The sequence below is a fragment of the Conger conger genome, chromosome 5 (assembly GCF_963514075.1).
Source record: "Conger conger chromosome 5, fConCon1.1, whole genome shotgun sequence".
NCBI classification, from domain to species: Eukaryota; Metazoa; Chordata; class Actinopteri; order Anguilliformes; family Congridae; genus Conger; species Conger conger.
Genome location: NC_083764.1, coordinates 31,889,241 through 31,916,877, shown reverse-complemented (window position 1 = coordinate 31,916,877; position 27,637 = coordinate 31,889,241). Strand labels below are relative to the sequence as shown.

The 27,637-nt window shown below is 38.9% G+C and overlaps 1 protein-coding gene and 1 long non-coding RNA gene across 4 annotated transcripts in view; one reads left to right on the top strand and one right to left on the bottom strand.

The window, feature by feature from the left end:
• Positions 1-404: 404 nt before the first annotated feature.
• On the top strand, positions 405-2,903 carry LOC133129778 (uncharacterized). Its single transcript, XR_009708853.1, has 2 exons — positions 405-518; positions 922-2,903. It is a non-coding gene; the product is annotated as an uncharacterized LOC133129778 (long non-coding RNA).
• Positions 2,904-20,352: 17,449 nt separating this feature from the next.
• The window catches only part of LOC133129820 (ras and Rab interactor 3-like), a 68,508-nt gene continuing 61,223 nt past the window's right edge, over positions 20,353-27,637 (bottom strand). For all 3 annotated transcript variants that reach the window (XM_061244160.1, XM_061244161.1, XM_061244162.1), the window contains 3 exons: positions 23,665-23,793; positions 23,070-23,233; positions 20,353-22,832 (listed from right to left, as the gene is read on the bottom strand). In XM_061244160.1, coding sequence (XP_061100144.1) covers positions 22,512-22,832; positions 23,070-23,233; positions 23,665-23,793 — 614 coding nt within the window. In that variant the 3' untranslated portion in view covers positions 20,353-22,511. The remainder of the gene's footprint in view (positions 22,833-23,069; positions 23,234-23,664; positions 23,794-27,637) is intronic.

Genomic DNA, 27,637 nt, shown 5'->3' with positions numbered 1-27,637 from the left:
GGTTTAGGGAGTTTTAGCTACACAACGCGCCCCGTGACTCGGATCTGGGTGGGAGTAAAAAAAAAAAAAAAAAAAAATGGTTGCTGCAGAGTTTCACATGGAGAAGGGGAAGTCAAAGGGGGGTGAGTGTAGCATGGTTAGCTCAGCTAGTTCGCTAGTAAGCACGGATGGTGCAGTGAAAAGCGAAGGCTGGTGGATAGTTAAGCTTAACTTTCCTTAACTTTTCCCATTCATTCTCAACGGAAGTTCTTATCACTTCGGATGCGATATATTCTTGGCCGCACGTTGATATCGCGGCGCTGTTCCGAGAAAAACGAACGACGTCCTTACAGTGCGGATTCCTTAACTTTTCCCATTCATTTTCAACGGAAGTTCTTATCACTTCGGATGCGATATATTCTTGGCCGCACGTTGATATTGCGTCGCTGTTCCGAGAAAAACGAATGACGTCCTTACAGTGCGGATTCCTTAACTATTCGAAATCGCCTGGCGCGAATCATTTCCCTGGGCTCCTTTTGGTAAGTCTATCTAGATAATTATTTTACTATTAACGGGTCCTCGAATGATATTTATGTTGTTGAGGTATTCCCGATGTATTATTGTTATTTTGAATGTTCCAATTGTTCGTTTTTTATGTGGGAAAATTACAGGTAAACGGGATAATGTCTCTGCATGTCTAAATAATAAATAATAGAGCAGTTTCCACAATTATTATATTATACAATATTTACACCCATGTTACCTTAAATTATATGAATGTACAGTAAATACATATACTTTTTGTTCTGTTTTTTCTTTGTTTAGTACAACAATGACTGTAATGCCAGGCATTGCAGTATAATTAGGCACACAGTATAATTAGTACAGGTCTCTTGGTTACTTTCATACATTTGATAACTAATGTTACTTTGATATCTCCAGGTGATCAGCATGTGGAGGCGTCTATATTTTCTCCCAGGTAGGCGCAGATGTACTTCCGAAGAGGTCTGTGAAGTCCTTGGCAAAATCGGAACAATACCAGTACTTCAGGAGACCCAGCCTTCACCTTCCCTCCTGCCCTGGCTATTCCAACTGCCCCAGTCCCAAGCCCAGTCTCCTTTAATACCTATGCATATCCACCATGCTAATATTGTTACAAACAACAATATATAGTTATTCGTTGATATTTTTGTTGCTGTTGTTGTGTTTATATGTTCATAAGAATTGTAATATGCAATGCCCTCCGTAATGCTTGGGATAAAAACATTAATTTAGCTCAGTACACCACAATTTTATATTCATAAACAAACGATTCAAAGTGCAAGTTCTCATATTTTATTAAAGGGTATTTTTATGCATTCTGGTTTCACCATGTAGACATGACAGCACTTTTTATACATAATCCCCCATTTCAGGGCACCATAATGTTTGGGACATATTTATGTGATGTAAATTACAGTCATGTTTACTGCATATTTTCTGTCTGCATGACTGGTTGAAGTCTGTGACCCACTGAGACATGACTGTGGTCTTTTGTGGACAGTAGTCTCTGACACATCCACGCCTGCCTCCTGAAGGGTGTTTCTGATCGGTTGGACACATGTTTGGGATTTTTCTTCATTATGATGAGAATTCTTCAGCTATCAGCTGTAGAGGTCTTACTTGGCTTGCCATGCCCTATGCCCCATTACATGTTCTCTCTCCTTAATGCTGTTCCAAACAGTTGATTTTGTTACACCTAAGGTTTGGCATAACAAAGCAGACATTACAGACTTTTTATTTTAATTTTTCAGTCTCATAATGGCTTCCTTGACATTCATTGGAATTTGGACATTCTGGCCCTCATGTTTAATGCCAACAATAATACAAACCAAAGGCAAGAAAAAGCCGAGAAAAATATGATGTTTATTGTTACTATATATAAAACACACTGTAATTTCAATATGGTGAAACCAAAGTCTGTAAACATGCCCTTCAATATTTGCTGAGAATATGCATTTTTGATTACAAATCTAAAATTGTGGAGAACAGAGCCAAATAAAAATATGTCTTTGTCCTAAACATTACAGATGGCACTGTATATAACATTGTAATCTTTTTTTGTGTATGTAATAAATTGCAATCATTGATCTAATGTCAGTAGTGATGTAATGTCAGTTCTACATCTAATGTGGAACTTTCCACATATTGTTATACACTGCTATTTTCACATACATACTACTGTACTACTTTTATGTTGCCTCATTGTGTAAGTGTAAATATGTTCATACGGTTCTGTACTTTAATAAGCTATACCCTTCACCTCAGTTACATATTTTGCATGTTCTATTTGAAAATATACACTCACTTTATTGGGTATTTATTAGACGTATTAGGTCTTCTGCTGCTGTAGTCTATCCACTTAGAGGTTTGACGCATTGTGTGTTCAGAGATCTGTTCACTGATATGTGCAGTTATTTGCATTACTGTCACCTTCCTGTCAGCTTAGACCAGTCTGGCCCTTCTCCATTACCTCACTCATCCTCAAGCCATTTCCGTCTGCAGAACTGCCGATCACTGAATGTTTGTTTGTTTTTCGCACCATTCTGAGTAAACTCAAGAGACTGTTGTGGATGAAAATCCCAGGAGATCAGCAGTTACAGGAATACTCGTACCTTGCACCAACAATCATGCCACAGTCAAAATCACTATTGGTGGATATGAACATGAACTGGAGCTCCTGACCCATATCTGCATGATTTTGTGCATTGCACTGCTGCCACGATTAGGTAATCGCATGACTAAGTAGGTGTACAGGTGTTCCTAATAAAGTTCTCAGTGAGTGGATATTTTGGCAATTGTCTGTACCTGTGTGCATGGATAGTAGACAAGTTGTAAATATTGTTGTCCTTCAGTTGCCATAAAAACTTTTACCCAACATCCAACCAGCTGCCTACCTTTCATTTTATTTCCTGCTTGATATTATTATGTACTTCATTATCGGTCACGACCTGGCTCATTGGCCGTGACAAAGAGGGAGACGCACACTGACGCATTTAAAAAACAAGGTCAAATTTATTTGAAATAACCAGTTAACAAAAATGTGTAGTGTGAAAGTCAGTTGCATCAGTAGTGTGAGTGAGTAGATGTGTGAAAAGTATGCTGAAGCAATGTTGTCTCATGCAAACCCAAAAAGAACCAACAGGTACGTGGGAAGAGAGTTCCCTCCTTCAGGCAAGAGTCAGGTACATTTTAACATCTGGTCACAGGTGCTCCCAATTGCGCAAATGACCTGGTACTCCACCAACAAGGCACCTGTGAAGTAACGCCAGAATAAGTAGCACAGAGCAGGGGGCCGTAACATATCCCTAATTTTAACAATTGTTAAAATTATAAAACAATAAAATTAAGAAATTTAAAAAACATTCTCAGAGTTACAATAACAGCCATTAAAAACAATGTACTTTAAACAAATTGCATATCCCATATTGTTCAGAGTGAACAGTGGGGGACAGAGCCAAATACCTTAATTGTATTTGAGATAACTATTAAGTAGAATGATGGCAGAAAGGATTTCCTATCCATAGTGAAATCGAGCTGGAGATATAATGACACGACAAACATGATTATGGGACAATTCTACAAGGAAATAGTTTCCATTATTTATGTCATGGTTTGGCAAAGGGCGGATTCGAGCCGTGGTGACCATCGTAGGGCTCTACACCTACACACGGCTGGCCAGCGAAGGCTGGTAGCAGATTACCTCGACGACACTCCCCGATGACATAACCCTCAAATTCAAAAGAACGTTGTTGCCCTTGGCTAGAGGCAAGTTCGTCTTTAGCTGACTGGTAACGCGTTCGTTCAAAAATTATTTGGACAAGTGAGAGGCCGGGGTTCAAATCCCACCTCGGACTCAGGAAATTTCTCACCTGTTACACTTAGTATGGTGGTATGTGAGGTTCTAAAAATACGTGTTCCCACAACCATTTCAAAAATACGTGTTCCCACCATTTCCTCGAGGGCCCCAAAAATACAAACAGTAAAAAGGATGCAGTATGACTTAACCATGAATGTGTCTTATTAATACAACTTAGTGCATACAAACAACAGTGGAAATAATATTCAGTGAATACCTAAGAGTGTGGCTTCAAACAACAATATACTTTCACACATCTATATGGGTATATATTGTCTATGCATGTCTATTTATCACCTTTATCTGGATCTACATGCATTTTGCCAATCATAAATGTATATATTGATTTCACATTTCATTGTTTTCATTGATTATCACATTATGGCTTTTGATATGAGTGCATATTGGGTACATATTACCATACAGATATATGATCTATTACATTTCAACTTAACATCATATTGAAATGTTGGAAATATTAAGTTCAAATGTAATAACATCATATTGAAATGTTGGAAATATTACATTTGAACTTAATATTTCCAACACTATCAGTAACAACAAGAAAATGAGCTATTACTAGTCAGCTTCCCGAATTTACAAATATCCACCTGAAGCACAACGCTTGTGCAATCGCTACTATTTTCGTATTGCCTGTGTTTTATCGTAAGTGGATATTTGTAAATTTGTCAAGCTAACTATATCTAATTTGCTTGTTGCTACCGATAACAAACTGGTATTGTTTTATAATTAGGTATGTAGTCTTCCAAGTAATAAGTAATAATATACGGTTTCAGTAATCGCTTGTCTGGAGTGCAATTTGGTCTGCTACACAAGCAATCAGAATAAGCCTCCATTCTGTGGCAGTCACCTATTTTCAACCAATGAACTTGAATTGTTGTCCAGCTGTACAATGTTTTGATACAGAGTGACTCCCCGACAAATATACACTTTGAAACTCTTTGAAATTTAAGGACTATAAACACAGACAGAGGGTGAGTCAACATGTCAGTGAGTCTTTTTCAATGATAGGAAAGGATTTACAATCGTCTTGTAACAATGTTTTAACACAAAAATCTTAACTATTGTACCTTTAAGAGTAGGATTAAAAATACGCGCCCCACACACAGTTCGTTTATGGCAATGGAAAAACCCACAGGTAAACTGTAAGTGAAAATATAGGCTATTCCAAAATATATTCCATGTTTGAACCAGTTAAAGCCAAGCTGACCCTGGCACACTGCACTGTGTGCAACAACACAAACTTTTCAATCACCCAGCAGGGAAGGATGAACGACTGTAGCTAACAGATGTCATAGGTAATGCTATCTGTGACGGCTGCTAAAAAATACTATTCTTCAAAGTTACCAACGCTGTGGTAAAGAATGTACCGCCATCGCTAAAAACCTATTTGTGTTTGTTTGTGTATTGATTCATTTTACAATGGACGGGTGAACTGAAAAGAAAGACACAGAGATGGAGGGAATCATTTGCCTCCAGTAATTAATAAAACTGTACATTGCAAAACGAAGCAAACCCTGCAGATACTGTATTTTGCTCTCAAACAGGCACATTTGTAAATGCTCTTGGTGACGCTGAAAATTTAATAAACTCTAATATCTGTCTACTCGTTTCATACATACAGTTGTGTTCAAATGAATAGCAGTGCGTTATGAATAAAGTGCAAATTTTTTTATTAGCTTTTAGTTCAATTCCAAATCAAAGCATTCACAAATTTTATAAAGTCTGCGTTATTCTTGTACAGGAAGCAAAGAAAAGGAATATTAATCTGTTAAAAAAAAAAATGTCAGTCAACATTTTTCTCTTCAAACTCTCTTCAAACTGTATAAACTGAAGACATTTTTCAAGATTTAACTTTAACTTTAATTTCACTTTAAATTACTGAACTAATATTTAGTTGCAATAACCATTGTTTCATAACTGCTGTGCATCTGCCTTGCATCGAGTCAACCAACTTCTGGCACCTAGAAACAGGTATTTCAGGCCAAGATGAACAAACTAGATTCCAGAGTTCCTGTGAATTTTTGGGTTTTGCTTCAGACACTGCATTTTTAATGTCACCCTGCAAGTTTTCAATGGGTTTGAGGTCGGGCGATTGAGCTGGCTACTCCATTACCTCAATCCTTTTTGTCTGAAACCGAGATGTTGCTCACTTACTTGTGTGTTTGCGGTCATTGTCTTGTTGAAACACCAATTTCAGGGGAATTTCCTCTTCGGCATACGGCAACATAATCTCTTCAAGTATTTTGATGTATTCACACTGATCCATGTTCCCTGGTATACGAACCCAACCACTAGACCCGAAAATAACTATTTTACTCTTATCAGTCCACAGAATGTTAAGCCAAATTTTTGTCAATTCTGCACATGCCCTTTTTTCAACAATGGTACTTACCTGATAGCTTAGCTTCGATCGAACATCTTCTGACTGTAACAGCATTTACAGGTAATTGTAGATCATCTTTGATCTTTCTGGCGCTGATGAATGGCTGAATCTTTGCCATTCTGACTATTCTTCGATCTGTTTTAACAGTAGTTGCTCGTTTTCTTCAGCGTGTTTTGGGTTTTTGTTGCCATTTTAAAGCATTTGAGATCATTTTAGCTGAGCATCCTATAATTTGCTGCAGATCTTTATACGTTTTCCCCTCTCCAATCCACTTTTTAATCAAATGACGTTGTTCCTCCAAACAATGTTTAGAACGGCCCATTTTACTTCGCAATTCAGAAGGAAGTATATTTCATAACAATGTGTGAAACCTTTGCTTCCCTTCTTCCTTAATAAAGGACAATTAATGACATCTGTTTTTTCACAGAATTAATGAATTCTCGAATTAAAGTCCACACTGCTATTATTTTGAACACGCCCCTTTCAATGAAACAGCATGCATGTCATGACAGTTGGGTCTGTTGTTTTTCTATTACACTACTCCAAGTAAAGTATTTGCCATGCAGAAATATCACTACTACTAATAACAATGGTTCATCAGGTTACTGATGTTGAACTGCTATTTTCTTGAACAGAACTGTACATGCAGCGTACAGTGCATAATCAACTGTACATAATTCATAAACAAATAAATGTTTCCATAGTTTTCCCAAATGTCCTGCTAGGTTAACCACTTGTCCAATAAGCTGTATTAGTTATTAGTTATGAATTTACAATTTTGTTGTACATCGCTCTGGTTAAGAGCGTCTGCCAAATGCCATTAAAGTAATTAAAATTTGACTTGCTTTTTTGATAATGCCACCACACTGAAACATCTTCCCAGCACATGGGAAGCCATGGTGAATTATATAATTTAATGTTTCATTGTGCTGATATCATTAGAAAGCAAGTGAATCAAATTAGCATACAGGGCAAATGATACTCAAAGTACAGAGACAACAAAATGGGACTGACATTTTAGTAACATCGATGCTAGGCATCCGTAGGATATAGGCCTATTACTCATAATTCTGAAATGTCCAGTGTCATTGTAAGGGTCAAGCAGTAGGGGTATGCAGAATTCAGCTGCCACATGAAAAAGTGTGTATTTTGTCTTATCACATATTCAAGAGCTATGGTAAATAGGGTTGTACTAGTAATAATAAGATATAAGTATATTGGAGCTGTTTTTGTTTAATTGTACTCAGTTGAGTCCATGACACGTCTCTCCCTGAAACACCCTCTGAATCTCCCTGAAATCAGTTTTGTGAACTTAGGATGTCTGGTAACGTTACTTAAACTGTATAAAATATGAAGATTTTGGCATTTTTGCTCAGTTACTGACATAGCATCCAAATGTTTATGGGTGCTTGTGCTATATTTCTCATCTGAGAATGACACATTAAAGCTGTTGAGCTGGGCTTGGAAGGGGGTAAGATGGCTACCTTGCTCTGCACAGTTGGAAAAGTATAAAGATAACTTAAGTGGCTTGTACACACATTCTGGTCACATCTTAAAATTTGGACCCATTGACATTTGAGTGGAACTGGAGGAAAACTAAAACAAGGGCAGCTACATTTTTAGAGTGGATGAAGTGGATTTTTAAGAATAAAGTGTTGTATACTACATACTACTATACTAATACTATAAATACAGTATTTTACGCCTCATGAGACCCTTCATTTAATTTCCATGTGTCCCTTTAGGCCCTGTTTACATGACAAAGGTTTCCCAAAAATGAAAAGTTTTTCCTTTGCACTTCCAAAGAAATCTGCATTCAACATTATGATAACGATCCCCCTTTACACGGTTACACAAAAATATTTGAAACGCTGTAGTATGCATGCCCGGCCAGTGGGTGGCGGTGTAGCTTTGCAACTCAACACAACAGAATAACAATACGTACCTGCACATGCTGTCTTCTACAGCACCTACAAACCAAAACAACAAACATGGTGAAAGCACGGGCGAAAAGAGATAGCTTTGTGTGGATGGACGAGGAAGTACTTGGCGCATCTGATTAATCTGTCTCCGCTGATCAAAGTAATGATGCAGCAAATCTACATTTTGCCTGAGGAGCGTTAATAAACTGAATTGTCTGCAGCACAAACACAGCTCTGAAGGGCGCCATTGTTGTTGTGTTTAGACTGATTCGCGCTGGTCCGTGTCATCACAGTTTCATGTCATCACCCACCTCCCCCAACTCCTCCCACCATTATCACAAGAACGACGTTGTTCGTTTTTCGTGTTCGAAAAGTTCGTGTTTTTTTAACATATAGCATTTCAAATAGGCTTTTAATAACAGTAGCATGTCTACATTTTGTGGCAGTAGGCAGTTTCGTAGTTTGTTGACCAACAGGCCTGCAAAGGTATGCAAAGACTTCACCAAGGAGGAAAGAAAGTGCTGAGGTGGGCGGATCATTCCTTTGGCATTTTTCTGGTGAATTTCACCCGGTGTCTTCACTGTTGACAAGCTTAGGCACAGCTGACACTGTTTTAATAAAATCCTTGACATTGCTGTAAAGACAAATGCTTTTGCCGGGGATTGAGGGCTGTTGCGATCAGTGGATTCCCTGGTGTAGCATTGTTAATCTTGAATCTTCTGTGTAGCTCCCAAAACACGATTTCTTTGAAGTTGCAAACTGGTCACTGTCGCTTGTCACCAGGTGATTTGAAATTAGGCCTTGAACAATTGTGTACACAGAGGAGATGGAAATATTTTGCTGCAATGACATTGCCTCTGTTGCGATTTGGGAGGGTTTTAATATAGGAACCATGGTATGCATGTTCTGCCAGTCCCTGTGTCAAGCAGCCTTCCGTCGCTCTTTTTCATAGCATCTTGATCACTGGGCACAGCACAAACAGGTCACCTATAATATATTCATATATGTTAATAATAATAGGCTAATAATAATAATAATAATAATAATAATAATAATATGATTATTGAGGGAAGCTCAGATGTGAAGTAAACACTGTTCCAGCGGGTGCAGCAGGATTGGACCGGGGCATGATTCGAGGCGTTTTTGTTTTACTTTTAGGGCAGCCGAAGCCACGGTGCTGTGATGGAAAAAACGAACCAAATTGCTAGCTGCTGGTATGGTCGTCTTCAGTCCAGACTGGTCAAATTCAGCATGCTGCAATCATGTTTAATGCATTGTCATGCATACACATGCTACAATTTTTATCTGTATTCCAAAGTCTTTCATCATGTTGTGCAAACAGGCCGCTTTATTTTCTGCAGTGTGTAGTTGTTTTGATGACCCCACCTTGCATTTTCCAGGTGCTGTCCAAGTAGTGGACCATAACTGTGGTGTACAATTCTACATCAAGACTCTCTCTTCTCTCTTGGAGAACCACCTGTTCATTGAGGCAGAAAAATTTAATAGAAATTCAATAGAAAAATAAAAAAAAATTTCGCACCTCTACTGCTTTTCTTGGATTCATTATTTCAACAGGCGGTATCGGCATGGATGGGGGAAGATTAAGGCAGTCTTGGATTGGCCTTCCCCAGCAACTCACAAGGAACTGCAATGCTTCCTAAGATTTGCCAATTTCTACAGAAAAACCCATCAGGCCAAGGTTAGATTCACCTCCGCACCTATCCTGACCCAACCTGATCCCTCTCTGCAGTTTGCGGTGGAGGCTGACACCTTGGTGTAGGAGCAGTTTATTGCTGCATGCTTGGTCTGTGTCATCCAATCAACAGCCGCTGCCTGTTCCTAAAAGGTCCTGGTCCTCTCAATTGACTTTGTCAATCTAACAGTAACACCGCCATTCATACAGTTTTCGACAGACTCTCCAAAGCCAAACATTTCGTTGCCCTGCCTGCATTTCCTATAGCTAAGATAACCGCCCAAATAAGGATTGGTCAAGTATTCAGACTTGCACAGGCTACTTGTCGACATCGTCTCAGACAGAGGTCCTCATTTTCTGGAAAGCATTCTGTAAACTGTGAGGAACCTCTGCTAGTTTGTCATCTGGTTTTCACCCCAAGATTAATGACCGAAGGAGCGGCTCAACCAGGAGCTGGAGGTAATATTATGTTGTCTTGTGGGACAATGCTCCTTCTCCTGGAGCCATTAATGTCCACAATTCCCTTCCCTCCTCTGCCACTGGTTTGTCCCTGTTCCAATGTTGCCTGGGTTATCAACCCCCCTTTGTTCTCTGCACAGGAGGAGGAAGTCAGTGTTCCATCAGTAGAGGCCTACGGACCTGGAGGCTTGCCTGGTCAGCCCTTCTTTGTCAAGCTCACTTCCACCGGACCAGGACCCCACTCAAGGTGGATTCTCGCAAGCTGCGTCCCTGATTTATTGGTCCATTCCCCATCGCCAAAGTCATCAGTCCTTCGGTGGTCTGGCTAAAGCTTCCCTCGCCAAATCCATCCGTCCTTCCACATCTTCCAAGTCAAGCCATGGGTTTGCAGTTCAAGCCACTCGCCCCCCCCCCCCCCCCCCAAGCTTTTTTCTCCTCTGCACCTCATTGATTGGAAGCCTACACCGTGAGCTGACTCTTGTACATTCCCCGCTGTGGTAGAGGGATACGGTCCCGAGGACATTCTGGACCCATCCCTTGAAGGGGGGGCACGGTTCATGATTTCTATGTTAGTCTTTGTGGGTGTGTCTGTCTTCACTCATTTGCGCATTTAGCTCAACTGTTTTGTGTTTCCCCATTACCTGTTCCCTTTATTTTCTGGCCTCATGTGTTACACTGCTAGTTCGACTCAGCTTTTCTCAGTTTCGTTCCTGCTTGCTATTTGTTTTTGCCTGCTTGCTCTTCACTGTTTTGCCCCTGTATTTCCGTGCTTGGTTTTTATGATTTGGATTTGGTGTTTTGGATTTTGACTGTTTTATGGTTTTTGTTTATTAACTACTCTTCTGGATTTATGCACTGTTTCCCTTGTTCCACCTCTGCCTGTCCCCGGAATTTTTTCTTACTCTTCCCCTTCGGTTTTATTTGCTTTTTTGGACTGTCTTCCTGGCTTTCAACACTACTTGTTTTTTGATTACGAGACTTAAAGAACGTTATTCTTTATCCTCTCTGTCTGCGCTTGGGTTTCCGATTCCACACTAAATCTACAGTACTGTGCAGAAGTCTTAGGCACCATAGACTTTATTATTATATATATATATGTTAATTTATTTTGTGTGTGTTAGATTTAATTTTACATTTTTGCATTTAATTAAAAAAAGTAACATATTGAGACTTCCGGTATGGCACAGGAACAAGCAGCAGCATAAAACAAAGGCTCCCAGACAGTCTTACTCCGCCCGTAGAAAACCACAGGAAAATTAAATAGAAAAGGTGATATAATAGCATGTCGGGGGGCAATAAAAAACCAACCAGAGGAAAATCGCAACAAACCACAAAAGGAGACGATAAAACACAGGCTATGGAAGCTATCCAAGCTAACATAATTGCCAATATACAGGCGATCCGTTTGGATGTAAAGAAAGAGCTTAATGAAACAATAAGAACACTTAGGAGTGAGCTGGTGGACTTCCGAGGAGAAATAAATCAGAAATTAAATAGCTTCGCTTCTGAGAGAAAAAGAAACAACAGAAAGAGTTGAGGAGATGGTACAGAGAATGGCTGACATGGAGGATTGGAGTGCAGAAGTTAAGGAAATGCTTACCTACATGCTCGATCTTCAAAAATCCACCCAAGCTCAACTGACGGACCTAGAAGCGCGGTCTCGCAGGAATAATTTGCGAATTCACGGTATCCCCAAGGGGGCTGAGGGGGATGACATGAAAGTATTCCTGGAAGCGTTTTTTAAAAATGAACTGCTGCTTTCTGACGCTCCCTTCGGCATCCAGCGCTGCCACCGCTCACTGGTACCTAGGCCGCCACAAGGCTCTAACTAACTAAGGTCTGTGATTGTTTATTCAGTACACAATGAAAGAGCTGATAGTCCGCTCTGCCTGAGGAAGATGCACTACGAGGGCAAAAGAGTGTTATTTGAGCAGGACTATCCTACTGAAATAATTAAGAGAGGAAAGGCATATGCGTCCATCAGAAAACTCTTAAGGAGAAAGACTTTTATTTTCCTGCAAAACTCAAAGTGTTTTTCGATACCGGCCCAGCTGTCTACAACAGTGCACAGGAAGCGCTCGAAGATCTGAAGAAAAGGCAATTCCCCCTAGATGGCTGTGGAGACCCCCGCGCAAAGCACATCTTTTACGACGCCAAGACAGCCTGCATGGCAAACAACGGCTGTGAAATCACGCTGGCAGCACGAAGCTCACGTAAGGATATCCAGGACAAGCTCAAGGGGTTTTGACGCAACAAAGAGGCTTTGTGAGAATTTGCGGGAATGTGAGTTGAGTGTTTAACCAACAGAGATTGGTAAGAATATGGTACCTAATAACAGATTGGACTGTAGGCCTATTGTATACCCAGGTATACCCTTTTCTTGTTTTCCTAGTGGGATAATGAATATAATTCAGTTAAACTGACTGCATGTATGGGACCTGATGCTTAGTTGTGCACTGCTCTGATGCTAACCTGTGAAAGGGATCGGGTTGCACAGGGACGGGCACCTTTAGTGTTAAGGAATTACCCCCCCAATTTAGAAGTTGAGTTTATGCTTCAAGGATGGAAGTCATGAATGTTAAATGTGTGTGCTGTGTTTATATGCTATGTTTCATTTCATTTACAGACAGAAGTTTTCTTTGTTCAGGCCACCTATGGAAGGTTGAATATTCAGGTAAACGTTTATTTTCTTATCGATAGGAATGCAACATCATGAATATAAAGTAATCACTTTCAATGTTAATGGGATAAATAACCCCATAAAGAGGAGTAAGGCTATCGCTAAAGTGAAAAGGGGGAAACCAGATATAATCTTCTGGCTAGAGATGCACCTTACAATTTCTGAACATGAAAAGCTGCATTCATACTACTCCTCATTTCAGAAGGGAAATACAAGGGGTGTAGCAATACTAATCTTAAGCAGAGTAAACTTTCAGTTCTCCTCACAAGATACAGATAAAGAAGGGGGTTATGTGTTGGTCAAAGGTCTCATAGACAACAAAGAAGATTGACCACCAGGAAATGATAAACAAGATATTTAATACGATGACTACGGACATATCAGGTGTACTGATATGTGGAGGTGACTGGAATATTAAGTTATATCCCTTCCTGGACTCAACAAGCAGGAAAGAAAATATAAAACCTGAAGCAAAATATACCAAAAAAGTGCTTAATGAAATAAGTGATTGATGTGTGGAGGGATTTACACCCATCTGATGAGCGCTTTACTTTTTTCTCCCACCCACACACTATGTACTCAAGAATTGGTTATTTTTTATCCTAAAAGTTGATAGACATAGAATTATAAAATGTGACATTTCTGACCATGCAGGGATATACTTAATATTGCATTTAGATAACAGTCCTAAAGAGACCCTATGGAGACTAAACACTAGCTTATTGAATTACCCTCAATGCCGAAACTGTTGCGATCAGTGGATTCCCTGGTGTAGCATTGTTAATCTTGAATCTTCTGTGTAGCTCCCAAAACACGATTTCTTTGAAGTTGCAAACTGGTCACTGTCGCTTGTCACCAGGTGATTTGAAATTAGGCCTTGAACAATTGTGTACACAGAGGAGATGGAAATATTTTGCTGCAATGACATTGCCTCTGTTGCGATTTGGGAGGGTTTTAATATAGGAACCATGGTATGCATGTTCTGCCAGTCCCTGTGTCAAGCAATGCATTGCAAGCAATATTGCATTTAGATAACAGTCCTAAAGAGACCCTATGGAGACTAAACACTAGCTTATTGAATTACCCTCAATGCCGAAACTATATAAAGAAAGAATTTAAAGAGTACATGTTGCACAATAATAATGGCACGGTGTCTCCCAGTGTACTGTGGGATGCAGCTATGGCTGTTATTAGGGGTAAAATAATAATGTGGTCAACTCGGAAAAAGAAGGAAAAAGAGAAATGATCTGACCACAAAACTAAACTCTTTGGAGAATAGACACATTAATTATAAAGACACTGATATTCTAAATCAAATCCAGGACACAAAACAAATTCTAAATAACATATATGGAAACCAAATGGAAAAAATAACTACATTTATTAAACAAAATGTTTATGAAAATGGCTAAATCTAAAAAGTTACTTGCATGGAGGATACGTAAACAATTGGCAGAAAGATCTATACATAAAATGAAGAATCCCCAAACCCATAAGTTGCATAACAAATTGGAAGACATTCAAACCTCCTTTGAAACCTACTATAAGAACCTATATGAGCAACCTCAAGCAACTGAATTAACAGTGGTCTCAGATTTCTTATCTTCCCAAGATTTACCATCTGTGGGAACAGAACAGAATAAATGAATGATCCAAGAAATAACCGAGTAAGAAATAAATAAAGCCATATCGAGATCGAAAACAAATAAAATGCCAGGAACCGATGGTTACCCATCGGAATGGTATAAAAGTTTTAGAGAGTTCCTGGTACCAATACTTAAAGAATGTTTTAACTATGCTTTCAGAGGGGGGGAGATGCTGTATTCTGGGAGACAAATAGTAATTTCAGTAATCTTAAAAGCATGTAAAGATAAGACAGATTGTAAATCGTATAGGCCTATATCAGTACTAAACATTGATTACCAATTATATGAATCAATATTATCAAAAAGAATAGAAAACATTGTCCCAGATCTAATAGACCCGGACCAAACGAGCTTTGTGAAAATAGGCAAACCCAGGATAATGTATGGTGGGCTCTCCACCTCATTGACCATATGAGAAATAATGACATGGAAGCCACAGTTATTAGTCTCGATGCCAAAAAGGCTTTTGACTCAGTCCATTGGGAATATTTATGTTTGATCCTTAAACGATACGGCTTTAACGATCAGGTAATTCAATGTCTGAAATTTTTATATTGCTCTCCCACAGCCAGAATTAAAATAAATGGATCTTTATCCAATACGGTATCTCTTGAAAGGGGCTGCCGACAGGGATGCAACCTTAGCCCCATACTATTTGTGCTCTTTATTGAACCATTGGCACAGGCAATAAGAGAGGATAAAGATATAATGGGGATATTGATTGGAAACACACCACACAAAATTTGTCTACACGCAGATGATATTATTATTACCCTTACCAATCCATAAATAAGTCTGCCTAAATTACTGCTTTTAATTAAATAATTTGGTTCCTATTCTGGCTACAAACTAAATCAATTTGACTAAATGTCAAATCAAAATCTAATCAAATATCTTGGAGTGCAAATACCAAAACATCTGACCACCATTTATGACCACAATTATACTCCCATAACAGAAGACATTAAAACAGATTTAAGTATGCTGGTGTGCTGGTGTGATCTGGAATATGATGCAAAATGGAAGGACAAAATGTAATAAGTGTACCTCTCCCGTCTATGCTGGGAGAAAAAACTCTCCAAACAGGATACATAAAGGAGGCAACTAATTGGATTGTAAACCCGCTAAATATTTGGCACAGAAAATTTAGAGACCAGAAATTTAAGTATATTATGCTGGGTAGCATTTGACTCTGATTTCACACCAGCAAAATTGGACAGTAGGTTTAAACATTAGACAGATTTGGGTATCACCTCATACTATAAAATTTCCTCCAATACTGGATTAGATTCATTTCAACAACTTAAAGAAACCCATGACATGGAGAAACATGATTTTTTCAGATATCTTCAATTAAGAGATTATTTTGATAAAATCATTAAAACCATAGGAGAGGAGAGAATGAACCTGGTGGGGCTATTTACTAGGGCATATAAAGGTAATGCTAACAGAAAACTAATCTACAGAATTTATTCCTCTTTACAACTAGACAGGGGATTCTCTACAACATACATAAAACTAAGGTGGGAAAAAGTGGCTAATATACAGTTAACTGAAGATGATTGGTTCAACATTTGCAGGACAAAGTCCTCTACCAATAGTTCAGATCTGTGGAGGGAATCACCTGGAAAAACATTGTAAGTTTTACTTTAACATATTTTGGGAGTTAAAGTGGGGTATTCTGATTTCTGTTTATTGGGTAGAAGTATTGGGTAGAAGTTGTAACAGCAATCAGATCAATAATCAACCTGGATCATAGTTTCAGCTTTATTTATTTAGGAAACATACCAACTGGGTTCAATAAGCAAGACAGATACTTACTACAAATACTATTAGTAAGTAGCAAGAAGGCAATAACCAGAAAATGGATGATTAGCGAATGTCCAATAATTCTGGATTGGATAGAGGTGGTTAAAGAAATTTATAGCATGGAAAGATTAACATTTCCCCTAAGATATGATACTGAGAAAGGTAATAGATATTGGGAAATCTGGAGACGCTACTTGGATCAGATATGATCTATAAGAAGAACTCTGTAACCTCTGGTGTGTCTCTGAAAAGTATTAGGGATCTTGTATATTTATGGAGGATCACTTACCCTCTGCAGCTCTTTGTTTTTTTTTTCATTTTCATTTCTGCTCTGAATGATGTCTGACATTCCACTTGACCATGGTTGACCCTGTCTGTCGTTTCTTTTGTTTGTGTATGTATTCTGTGTACTTTGTAACCCTTTTTCAAGGAAGTTTAAAAAATGTAACATATTACTGTAAGCAATTTACTACTTTTTACAAAAAAACTTGATCAAGGCTGCCTGAGATCAGAAGCAAGGAGCCACCCAAAGTCTGCAGAAGAACTGTGGCAAGTTCTCCAACATGCTTGGAACAACCTCTCTGCTGATTGTCTTAGGCAATGCTGTCGTGCAGTTCTACATCTCAGAGAAGTGATGTAGTTTTAAAGCCTAAGGTTGGTCACAAAAAATATTTATTTGATTCAGTTTTTAACTATTCTGCCAAATTACAAAAATGTAATGTCAAATGTATAGTGTAAGGGTAATTTTCTTAATTGATTCTTAATTGACAATGTGTGTTAACATAAAGACAATCACATGATTACAAATAACCTTTTAGTGATAATCCTTATACTATTAGACCACTTTCTGAATTAAGTGCTTACTATGAGTCTTTCTCTGTCTCTCTCCAGCAGACAGACAGCCTTTCACCTTAATGTCTCTGCTTCTCAGCTAGCACATTCTGGTCTTACAGCAAGGTCAACAAGGGTTATTCAGAAGACAAAATACTGATAAATGTTCGTGGCCAGCTTCATGTCTTTTTGTTTTGGTAAAGCCCCCCCTTCAGGAAAAGTGTGTACAAGAGTCTTACTATGTCTGATTCAAATCAGAAAGCCGGTAAGCTTTCTCACTTTCTGTCATTTCTTTGCAAATATATACTAAAGTTAAAAGGTATAAGAATAGCTATTGTTGTGTTTTTACTGGTTCTATGTTATCAGACGACGCTCACCTGTGATATCTTATTTGTGCATGTTAAAAAGGGAATTTTTCCCCGCACAATAGTATGTTTATTTAGGACCTTTCATTGAATTATTTTGGAAAGAATCATATCTGTACAGAATGTTATACAGGTGCCTATGACTTTTGCACAGTACTGTATATTGGAATTTTTCCTGAATGTTGTTCTAATTTAAGTGATCAAAAAGTTGTTTCAATGCTGCCTTTTCTAGAATGTTGCTCATGCTCTGTAATTATTCATTACTGAGGTCCAGGTTATTCTTTTAAGATGCGGTATAACTTCAGCCATGAAGTTAAAAAACCATGCAGAATTGGGTCAAGGGAACAGGAAGGAGTTTTACATTTTGATACAATGCTACTACTCACAATTACTTCTATTGCAGAACTATGCCATGTCATTAGGCAGTGTACACAATGGTCAATCTGGTTGTGCTCCGGAAGTTTGGAAGATAGAGGATCAAATATCATGGATTTTCTATCGAAGAACACAGCAAATTCATCACATTTGATGCAGACTCTTGGTTTACCAACCGTGTAGTATTTAACATGCGGTCGATGGTTGAAAATGGGTTACCCACTGATCATTTTGGAAAATTATTGTAGTGTATGTTATTGTATGGTTTTTAAGGATATCATGTACCACAAGTTTTGGTGTTTTGAGTTTTTCTCCATTTTTGTTCAGCTTTGCGACATTCTTTTTTGAGATGATGCACAATCAGTTTTCAAGGGTACTGTCACATTCTTTTCTTTTTTCTTTTTAATTTCTGGAAAAACAACATTGATAACAGTTCTTAACTTGGCTAAGAAATACATTTGCTTATTCCGTGAAGTTCTGGGAATCGTCTGACAGCGTATAATACGAGCAAATGTGGATGCAATATTAAGGAAGCATCTTTAAAAAATATATTCCACATTATTGCTCATTGTCTGTACAGTGCTCTTAAAATAATACAATGATCATAGACAGTAGCATCATGTAAATGAGTGACATCAATACCAACCCCCTTTTCATTCCCCTGGGAGGACAGAAGAGGGAGATACGGAAATTATTGGTTTTCACCAGTGTTTATTTAATGGTTTGCAGGAGAGAGAGAACATTTCAAAGGCAAAATAACAAAGGAAAAATGAATCAAACCAAACTGCAGCTTTTCAGCTCTGCCTCCACGAACACTGCTCTCTCTCTCGGACAGCGGTTCCCTGGTCTCAGCTGCCCACAGTGGAAAGAAGCAAACTTAACTTCTGGACTGATTCCTAACACCGTCCAGGTGTGTACCTACTTAACCAGTTGGCGTGGTCCTCAGATTGAGTCGTGCTTGGGGGTCGAAATACACTCAAATGAACGAAAATTGATTAACTTTTTTTCATTTCAATAGATAGTAGCTAATCCTCCAAATCTTTTACCATGTCGCACGCACTGAAAAGAATTGTACTGAGGGGGGACAGTTTCAGTAAGTTTCAATAAGCACCTAGCCATGTTTCTGTTTGAAAGATAAAGTCTAGCTTGTGTTCCATTATTAGATTGTTAAGAACAGATGCCTTATTTGAACGTGCACATTAGTTTGAACATTATAAAGTGCTTACAATTATCTGATTGGGATAATGTGTGTAAAGGGCTGTGGCAGAAATGTGGAGACATAAATGAGATTAGACCTGGGCGGACTATTTTTCTGGTAACGTTTCTGTTTCTTCCTTCCTGAAATGCTTGCTGTAGTCACACATAACATGGCTGAGAATGTTGTGTACAGAGTGTATCCTCTGTATATCTGTTTGTGATGTCTTTGCAACCAGTAGTCACTGACCCATTCACACCCGCCTCTTGAAGTGAGCTTCTGATCTGTCAAACCTGTGGTTGGACTCATGGCTTCCTTGACTGTCATTGACACTACTTATTCTCATGTTAACAAGCACCAATAACAGATTCCAACGGCAACCAAAAGCCTAGAAGTCAAGACTAGATACTGACAGTTTTCTTATACCTGTACTAAGGAAGTTATTGAACATACCTGACTAATTACAAACAGCTGACAAGCCTGCTGTCCAATTACTTTTGGTCCTTTACAATAGGGGCTATATGTGGAAAGAGATGTAAATCCTACAGGGATCACCCCATGTGGATGTATATAACCCCTTTTTGGATGACGTCCCATTAGGTCTGATGTAAAGCAAACAGGCCAACAGCATTTCATAGTAGCAATATATCACCAGTCAAATGTGGTAGTAGTGTGATGGTGTGGGGATGTTTTGCTGTCTTGGGGCCTGGACAACTTGCCATTAGAACCTAGAATGAGCAGTTCCTGCTTGAATCCTACCAATTTGTCTGAATTAAATTCATTATAATATATTACATTTTGCAGAAACATCTGAAACTATTCAGTGGGACAAATATGCAATTATATAGAAAATCAGGAGTGGGGCAAATCATTTTTCACACCACTGTCGAAGCAGAAATTCAAAAATATTTAAAAATATTACATACATTACATTTAACTTAACTATTTGATTTAATCATGGTGTACTAGGATACTTAGTAGCTGTAGTCAGTAAAGGTCATCATGCATCCATTCTGGAATCTATTGCAAATGATCCCAAACCACCACACCTATTCAACATCACAAAAAACATTTTTTTTGACCCAACGGGATATTATTTGATTCAACAAAAACAATTATTTATTCAGAATGGCATTACAGAGCCAGTTGTTAATCTTTACAACAACATTCTCTTTCCAGCATAATCTGAAGTTAATGCTCCCCGTTTCCACATTGAGCTCAGGAGACACAGGCTCCAACTGAAGATACATACTGGAGTTGTAAAATGGTGTGAAATGGTGCACTTGTTTTGTATTACAACATAAAGCATACTAATTGGTGTAATATATGTTGGCTCTTTTAAAAGGCCAAAGTGACATTTTTTAAACAAATCCTGTTTTTAGAAGTTATTAAAAATGAGAAAACGTTAGTGTTACATGAATGTTTTTCAATCTGATCTTTGTTCACCTCCATGAACTATCTGTCATTTAATTCAATATTTGCAGGACAGCAGCCCTTGACTCAAAGCTATTACAAAAAAGCTCATTCAAAACATTGTTGTAATAAATAGCAGACACAATATATTCATATTCAGCATAACAGACAAAAATATGAACCAATTACAATGCAATTACAATCACAACATTTGAATGAGCACATTGAAATGGTATGCAGAGATTCTTTGTTCTGAATTCTAAATACAAAGTTCAGATATTGCATTACATGTTATTTAGCAACTTACAGTTGATTAGCCTAAGCAGGAGACAATCCCCCCTGAACCAATGTGGGGTTAAGGGCCTTGCTCAAGGGCCCAACAGCTGTGTGGATTTTATGGCTACACCAGGGATTGAAGCACCAACCTTCCCAGTCATGTACCTTAACCACTTTGCTACAGGCTCCTGAAAAGTCTACATGTTAGGTAGGAGAGAGAAACAAAATTTTGAGCCTGTTAAGAGCCACTGCCTTTTTGTCCTGCATAGAAAGTATTCCGTTTTGAATGAGAATCAACAGGATTTGCTGAAAACTTGCTTGTTCAGAGACTAAGCTATTCACGTTTTTGATCATTTATTACTAAAGTGGTTAAGAAAATATTCTCATAAAAATTTCAATTGAGAGTTGTTTTGTGAAAAATTCAACATAGCGCCATCCCCACATATAGAAGGTTATCTTGCTAGATTTAAATACATTAATTTACTTCATGCTGTCACACTAACACAAATAAACTGCCTCTTTGGCTTGCTTATGTGCTTTATAGAGTACCGATGTGTTGTCATCATCGCCCAGCCCTGTTTCCAGAAGAGATTTTCCCATTAATTTTTCCCATAAACCTTTCATAAAGTTCCTAGCTAAAGTGTTTTGAGGCATGAACCAAACCATCCAGCTACCAGGTGAATCATGATATTATAAAAAAATTTTAAAGGAAAAACAAAGTCTTTAGAAAATAGAAAAAAAGGTACTAGACTGTTTACATGGTACTTAATGAGAATGAACAACGCATCCCATGAAGCTTGAGAACAATGTAGTCAAATCACTTTCCACCCACTTTCATGTAAATGGATAGTAATCCTGTACATTTTAGGTTACATTTTATGTTTAGTGCTTTCTTGTATTTATCGCAGTGTTGGTCCATGGTGGAGTGAAGTAGGTTGTAACCAATGGTAACTACTCTCATCGCGCTTTTCAATGAGAGTTCATAGTACCCGCAAACTCGGAGTGGTGGACATCTCCGTGGTAACAGCACTTTAGGATTGTGGGTAGTATAGGTTTTCAGTTCTTCGCCAGGATTAAAACAAAGTTGAACTCAGACTAATTTATGCCTTCTAAAAGAGCATACAATCTGGTAGCTCATGGTAAGTCTACCTTTTACTTTTCATACATACTCATATCAAATCAAATTCCCTATGGCAAATGTGAATGGCATTTATACTGGAACCAGTATGTCACTTCAGTATTCTATAGCTACCAATAAAAAGCATTTTTGCTGAACATGCACCTTCATTATATGATATCCATATAAATATTCATGAGATTGTAAGTTCAAAAAGTTCTCACAGGACAATAACCTCACTACAACATGTCTCTATTGACATCCATTTTTTATTCCCATCAAGACATATTCACCATTATCTTTGACCTGGGCAGAACACCAGAGGAGTATGTTTCCTTCATGGCAGTCATAAACAAGTTTATATTATTTTTTATATGTAAATTTAGTTCAAATTATTTAAAATTCCATCAAATAGTTCTGAGATGAGCCTTTATTGAGCATGCCCTTCAGATCAAGCTGTCTGACAGGGTTGGGGGTGGGTCTGGAAGGTTGGCCTCCTTTGTCCAGCTCCCTGGACGGTAGACAAAGAAATAATCCCTTCGGGGATCACTGTGATACAAGTTGGATTTAACTGATAGGGGCAATTCAGATGGGGCTAGCGGTCGGTACTGCCCATCAACCAGCACACATAGCATGTATGACTCTTGCCCCAGAACCTCAAACTTCTCAGCACACTGCAGACACAGGTCTTGAGCTGTTGTGTCGCTATGAGCACCTAGGGTCTTAGTGTTGGAACCTGCCTCCAGGAAGGACACGTTGATGAAGTCCTGCATGGAAAGGAGAGAAGGGATGGATGGATGAATGGAATATTCATTAAGGACAATGCCCCATGACAGAAAATATCTCGCTGCTGTCCATGCACCTTCATAAATATTCATAAACGCATCAATGTGGTATGTTTCTGATTTTGTGAGAGAGAGCTCAGTAAAAGGAAGACACAGCCCCAAACTATTGCACCTATGATAAAAGCTGCTTTCCTTTACCCCAATCTCAAGAGCCCACACCTGCACACAGGACTGTGACACATTAGCTTTGTAGAGGGTGCGACGCCTCTCCCAGCATTGGATGGAGTCCTTGATTTCCAGGCTAAGTTGCCATGGCCCCTCCCGCTTGTCATAGTTCTTGATGTGCGCCAGTGCCCCATATGTAGCTGTCAGATAGTAGAAACCTATGTGCATAAACATAAGCATGATAAAATGAAAAAGGTTTTACAAAATGTTCCATTATTCCCTCTTCAATGTGTTTATGTAATTTATTTCAGATAAATAAATACATAAATATTGTATTCATATGGTTTTATCATGTTGTTTTTCTCTATACATTTGCTCAATTTTCTTTTATTATTTTGTCTTAGTGTAAAGTGCGGCCTTGGCTATACGTTTATGGTGTTGATGCCTATCGCTGACTGGGTTTTGGTGGGCCATTTTTCATTCCCAGGTGTGATGAGCAGTGTGCTGTGATGATGAGTGCAGTTTGATGACGTTTGGCTAGATGAGGAGTGTAGTATGACAAGGAGTGTGTTTTGGTGTGTAGTCCCGTGTGGTGAGGAAATTGCTGTGATGAGGAGATTGGAGGGATGCAGTGCTGTGAGGGTCAAACCTCCCAGCTCCAGTTTCGGGTCCATGAGCTCCATCATGTACTCCACATCGTGCAGGAGAGCCACCATGTTACTGCGTGCCACAACATATATCAGCACAGGCAGGAAGTCATCTGCACCCTGGGCCCTCCCTGCAGTAGAGATAAATATAGCACAGGTACATATAGCTGTATGTGCACAGGCACAAACACACATATGCACACAAACACACTGGACCAAAATACTGGTCGGATATACTTTGTACCAAAAGTATTTCCTGAAAGAGGCACAGGACAAGTACAAACACCTGCAAACACCCACAAAACAGCAGCTATACACATCCAGCACATACAACTCAAATAGCATACAGTAAAGCCTCAAATTGTGTCCGGGATTCTATTTGAAGCCGGCCCTCGGATAATAGCCGGGAGCGTGGTCGATTGTTGCTGCGAGGCATTCCAGCCTACAAATTTAATAAAATGTAAATCAGGCAAAATAAAAAAAAACTTGGCTACGCAATATGGTTTCCATGTATTTACAGCACAGCTGTAACGAAACGAATGTCTCACAATAAAACGCACTTTAGGAAAAAAAGATCCTTAACTTGCTGTTATCTACGCTAATTTGTTATTGTTCATGAAGGTGTGTCTGGCAAGTTGTTATTTTATGGATCCTGGACTTGCATGTGATTTATTATGTTTGAGAATATTTGCAATAAACTAAGTCTGTTAAGACTGACACTATGACTACCAAATAGTGTTCCTGATTAGCCTACACTAATTGATTTCTGAACGGTTGAACAGTGTTGGCCCACTTTAAGTGCAGCCTTTTACTTTATTTCTAAGAATAAAATTCTACAACAGAAGCCTAATAAGAAATAAAGGCCTGCCTCGAATACAAGCCTGCCCCAAATAAAGGCCTGTGCTTTGTGCAGCCTAAGTAAATAAAAGACCCCGGCCACAATTTGAGGATTTACGGTAGGTAAGTATGGTGTGATAGGAAAAGCCAAACGGTGGCTCTCATTTATCTCATCAGCGAGGATTGAAACTTGGACCAGTCTCACGTGTTATTCATGAAACGTACTTTGCTCGCTAATTAGAACATAAGTATCTTCGGTTGTTGATAAATCTGATGGCTGCAAATACGTAATATTGACTCACTGAGCACTTTATTAGTAACATACTTTATTACACCTACTTATTCATGCGATTATTTAATCAGCCAATTGTGTGGAAACCATCTGAATGGGGAAAAAATGTGATCCAAGTGACTTCTGACCACTGTTGTAATGTGTAGTTATTTGTGTTACTGTCACCTTCCTGTCAGCTTTGACCAGTCTAGCCATTCCCCTCTGTCTGGCCATTCCCCATTCCCCTCTCTCATTAACAAGGCGTTTCTGTCTGCAGAACTGCTGCTCACTGGACTTTTTCTTTTTTTTTGCACCATGCTTTGCAAACTCTAGAGACTAGTGTGAGTGAAAATCCCAGGGGATCAGCAGTTTCTGAGATACTCAAACCACCCTTTCTGCCACCAACAATCATTCCATGGTCAAAGTCACTTAGATAAAATGTTTTTCCCATTCTGATGGTTGATGTGAACATTAACTGAAACTCCTGACCCATATCTACATGCTGCCACACAATAGGCTGATTAGATAATCGCATATAAGTAAAATAAAGTGTAACAAAGTAAAAATAAAGTAAAAATAAAAATATAATAAAGTGCTCGGTGAGTGTATGTTACTGTATGCTACATTGTATTGAGATACATTGTTGGAAAGATAACCATGGAGATGTTTAAAACATAATGCAACCCAGTGTTTGTCAAGGACCCGGCCCTAGGCCCGCCTGATAAGAGATTGACAGGAGAATGGGTTAGGCAGGAATGCATTGTTAACCCCTCGCACACACCATCGAGGTGGTAGTAAGCATGCCCGTAAGAGGAAAAATATGCGGTTCAGAGCTAATGAGCAGCCCTAATTGTCAGCAGAGGAGTCTGAAGTCGGGGGACTTAGATTTAGGGTTCTAGAGAGCAAGGCTAAAGGTCTGACTGAGGCCATGCGTAACATGAATGTATAACAACATTCTTGGTTGAGAAGTGTGGGCTTGCTCATACAGAGGAGGAGCATAATGCCTGGTTAAAGCAAAAAGATGAGGAAAACAATATAGATGATGGGGAAATGATAATCTGATAATTTATTGGATAGATTCAAAGGACTGACTGTAGAGGAGTTGGGTGATGAATTACACTCGGCTATTAATTGGATGTCCTTTGTAGATTCCTTAAGGCGCCACAAGAAAGAGCACCTGAAGAATTTATTGAGATGGTGGGGGGCATTTACTGCTGGCTTGTATGAGGTCAAAGTGTGGAGAGAGTCAAGGAGAGACTATGACAGGGAGACAAATAACAGTGATGAATAGGCTAATTTAAAAAGTTACATAAGAGCTAGTGTTTTCCCACTCGTATGTAATAACTTACAACACAGGAGTTAGTGAGGAGAGAGTGATCAAACTTTCATTTTCTGTAATTCACTCTATATAACAGACAGTGCCGCAAGCATAGAGGAATATATTTAGAATGCCCTTTGCTAAAATATATTCAGGTCATTACACTGATATTCTCTGTAAACTACATATATATTTTTGCATTTATGTTTCCTTATTTAATGTGCTTTTTGTTGAATTCAAAGAAGAAAACATACAAATAAATGTGTTTACATTGTCTTAAAGCAGTCATGTTTTTTTGACATTTCGTAGAACCCATGGTTTTCTCCCTCACAGTGTGTGCAAAGTATTTTCAGTGACTATTCACCGAGGTCCAATACAAAATAAGTAAAAGATGTAATGTATGAATTAAATGAAATAAATAAAATTCCCAGAACTTTTCAATGCTGTAACTGAATTTAGTTATCTAATAATGCCAGCTACCTAACTTTCCTGAATGCTGACCTGCAATTTGCCAGTATAGCAAAGTAATAACTGAGCATGGTTATTTTGTTGAAAATCCAGAATAGTATGCCTTTAAGTAATCATTTTTTCTGAAAACGACCCCTTTGCCCCAAGTGCCCAATCTTTGTTTAAAAAAAAAAAAAGAAGAAGAAAGTCTCAAAAACATTAAAATGGCACCTCCATACCAACAAACTCTATGGAAGGGTGGCACAAAGACAGTCCTTACTGAGCACAAGAAACAAAACCAAGCATCTGGAACATGCCAAACATGTTGATGGTGTGCATGGCCAAAATGTTTATCTGACCATAGCATTCTCTTCCAGTCATAATTCAAATGATGTTTTGCCAAACAAGGAGAAGCGCCTCATACCTACTGTCAAATATGGAGGTGGGTCATTGATCTTTTGGAGATGTTTTGTGGCAGTGGTCCAGGGGCACTATTTAAGATCTATGGCACAATTAATTCAACAAAATGCTGTTGTGGCACAACAGAGCAGAAGGCACTAGAACAGGCATCAAAAAGATCTAAATGAAGTCAATAATCCATCATGGATGACCAAAGTGGAACAGCAACAGCAACAACCCCCAGATGCAGGATTGCACCTTCCACACCAAGACCAAACTCAACACACAGCATGCTCACCCAAACTTTGTACCACTGATTCAACTGGACACTGCCTATAAGAAAGAAGGCAACAGACCAGTGGGTGGACTTCTGCAGGGAGAGTATCTAGGGCCCCGTGGTGCTGGCATAGCATAAGAATAAATGATTCTGAACCTATTCTGGCCATAAGCTATGGATCACTCCATCCTCCTGTCCTCCCTGTCAGCAACGGGGATCTGTGGCACAACCCTGAACTGGATCGGGTCCAACCTCTGGTCGTTCCTTCCAGGTTTCCTGGGCTGGTATGGTATTGCTTCTTTTCTCTCTTTACACTTGTTCCCTTGGCCCTGTTATCACTGCACATGGTCTTTCCAACCCAACTCTTCACCTCGTTCCCACCATCTGACACACAGGTTTCAGCCTGTATCTCTGCTTGTCTGAGCG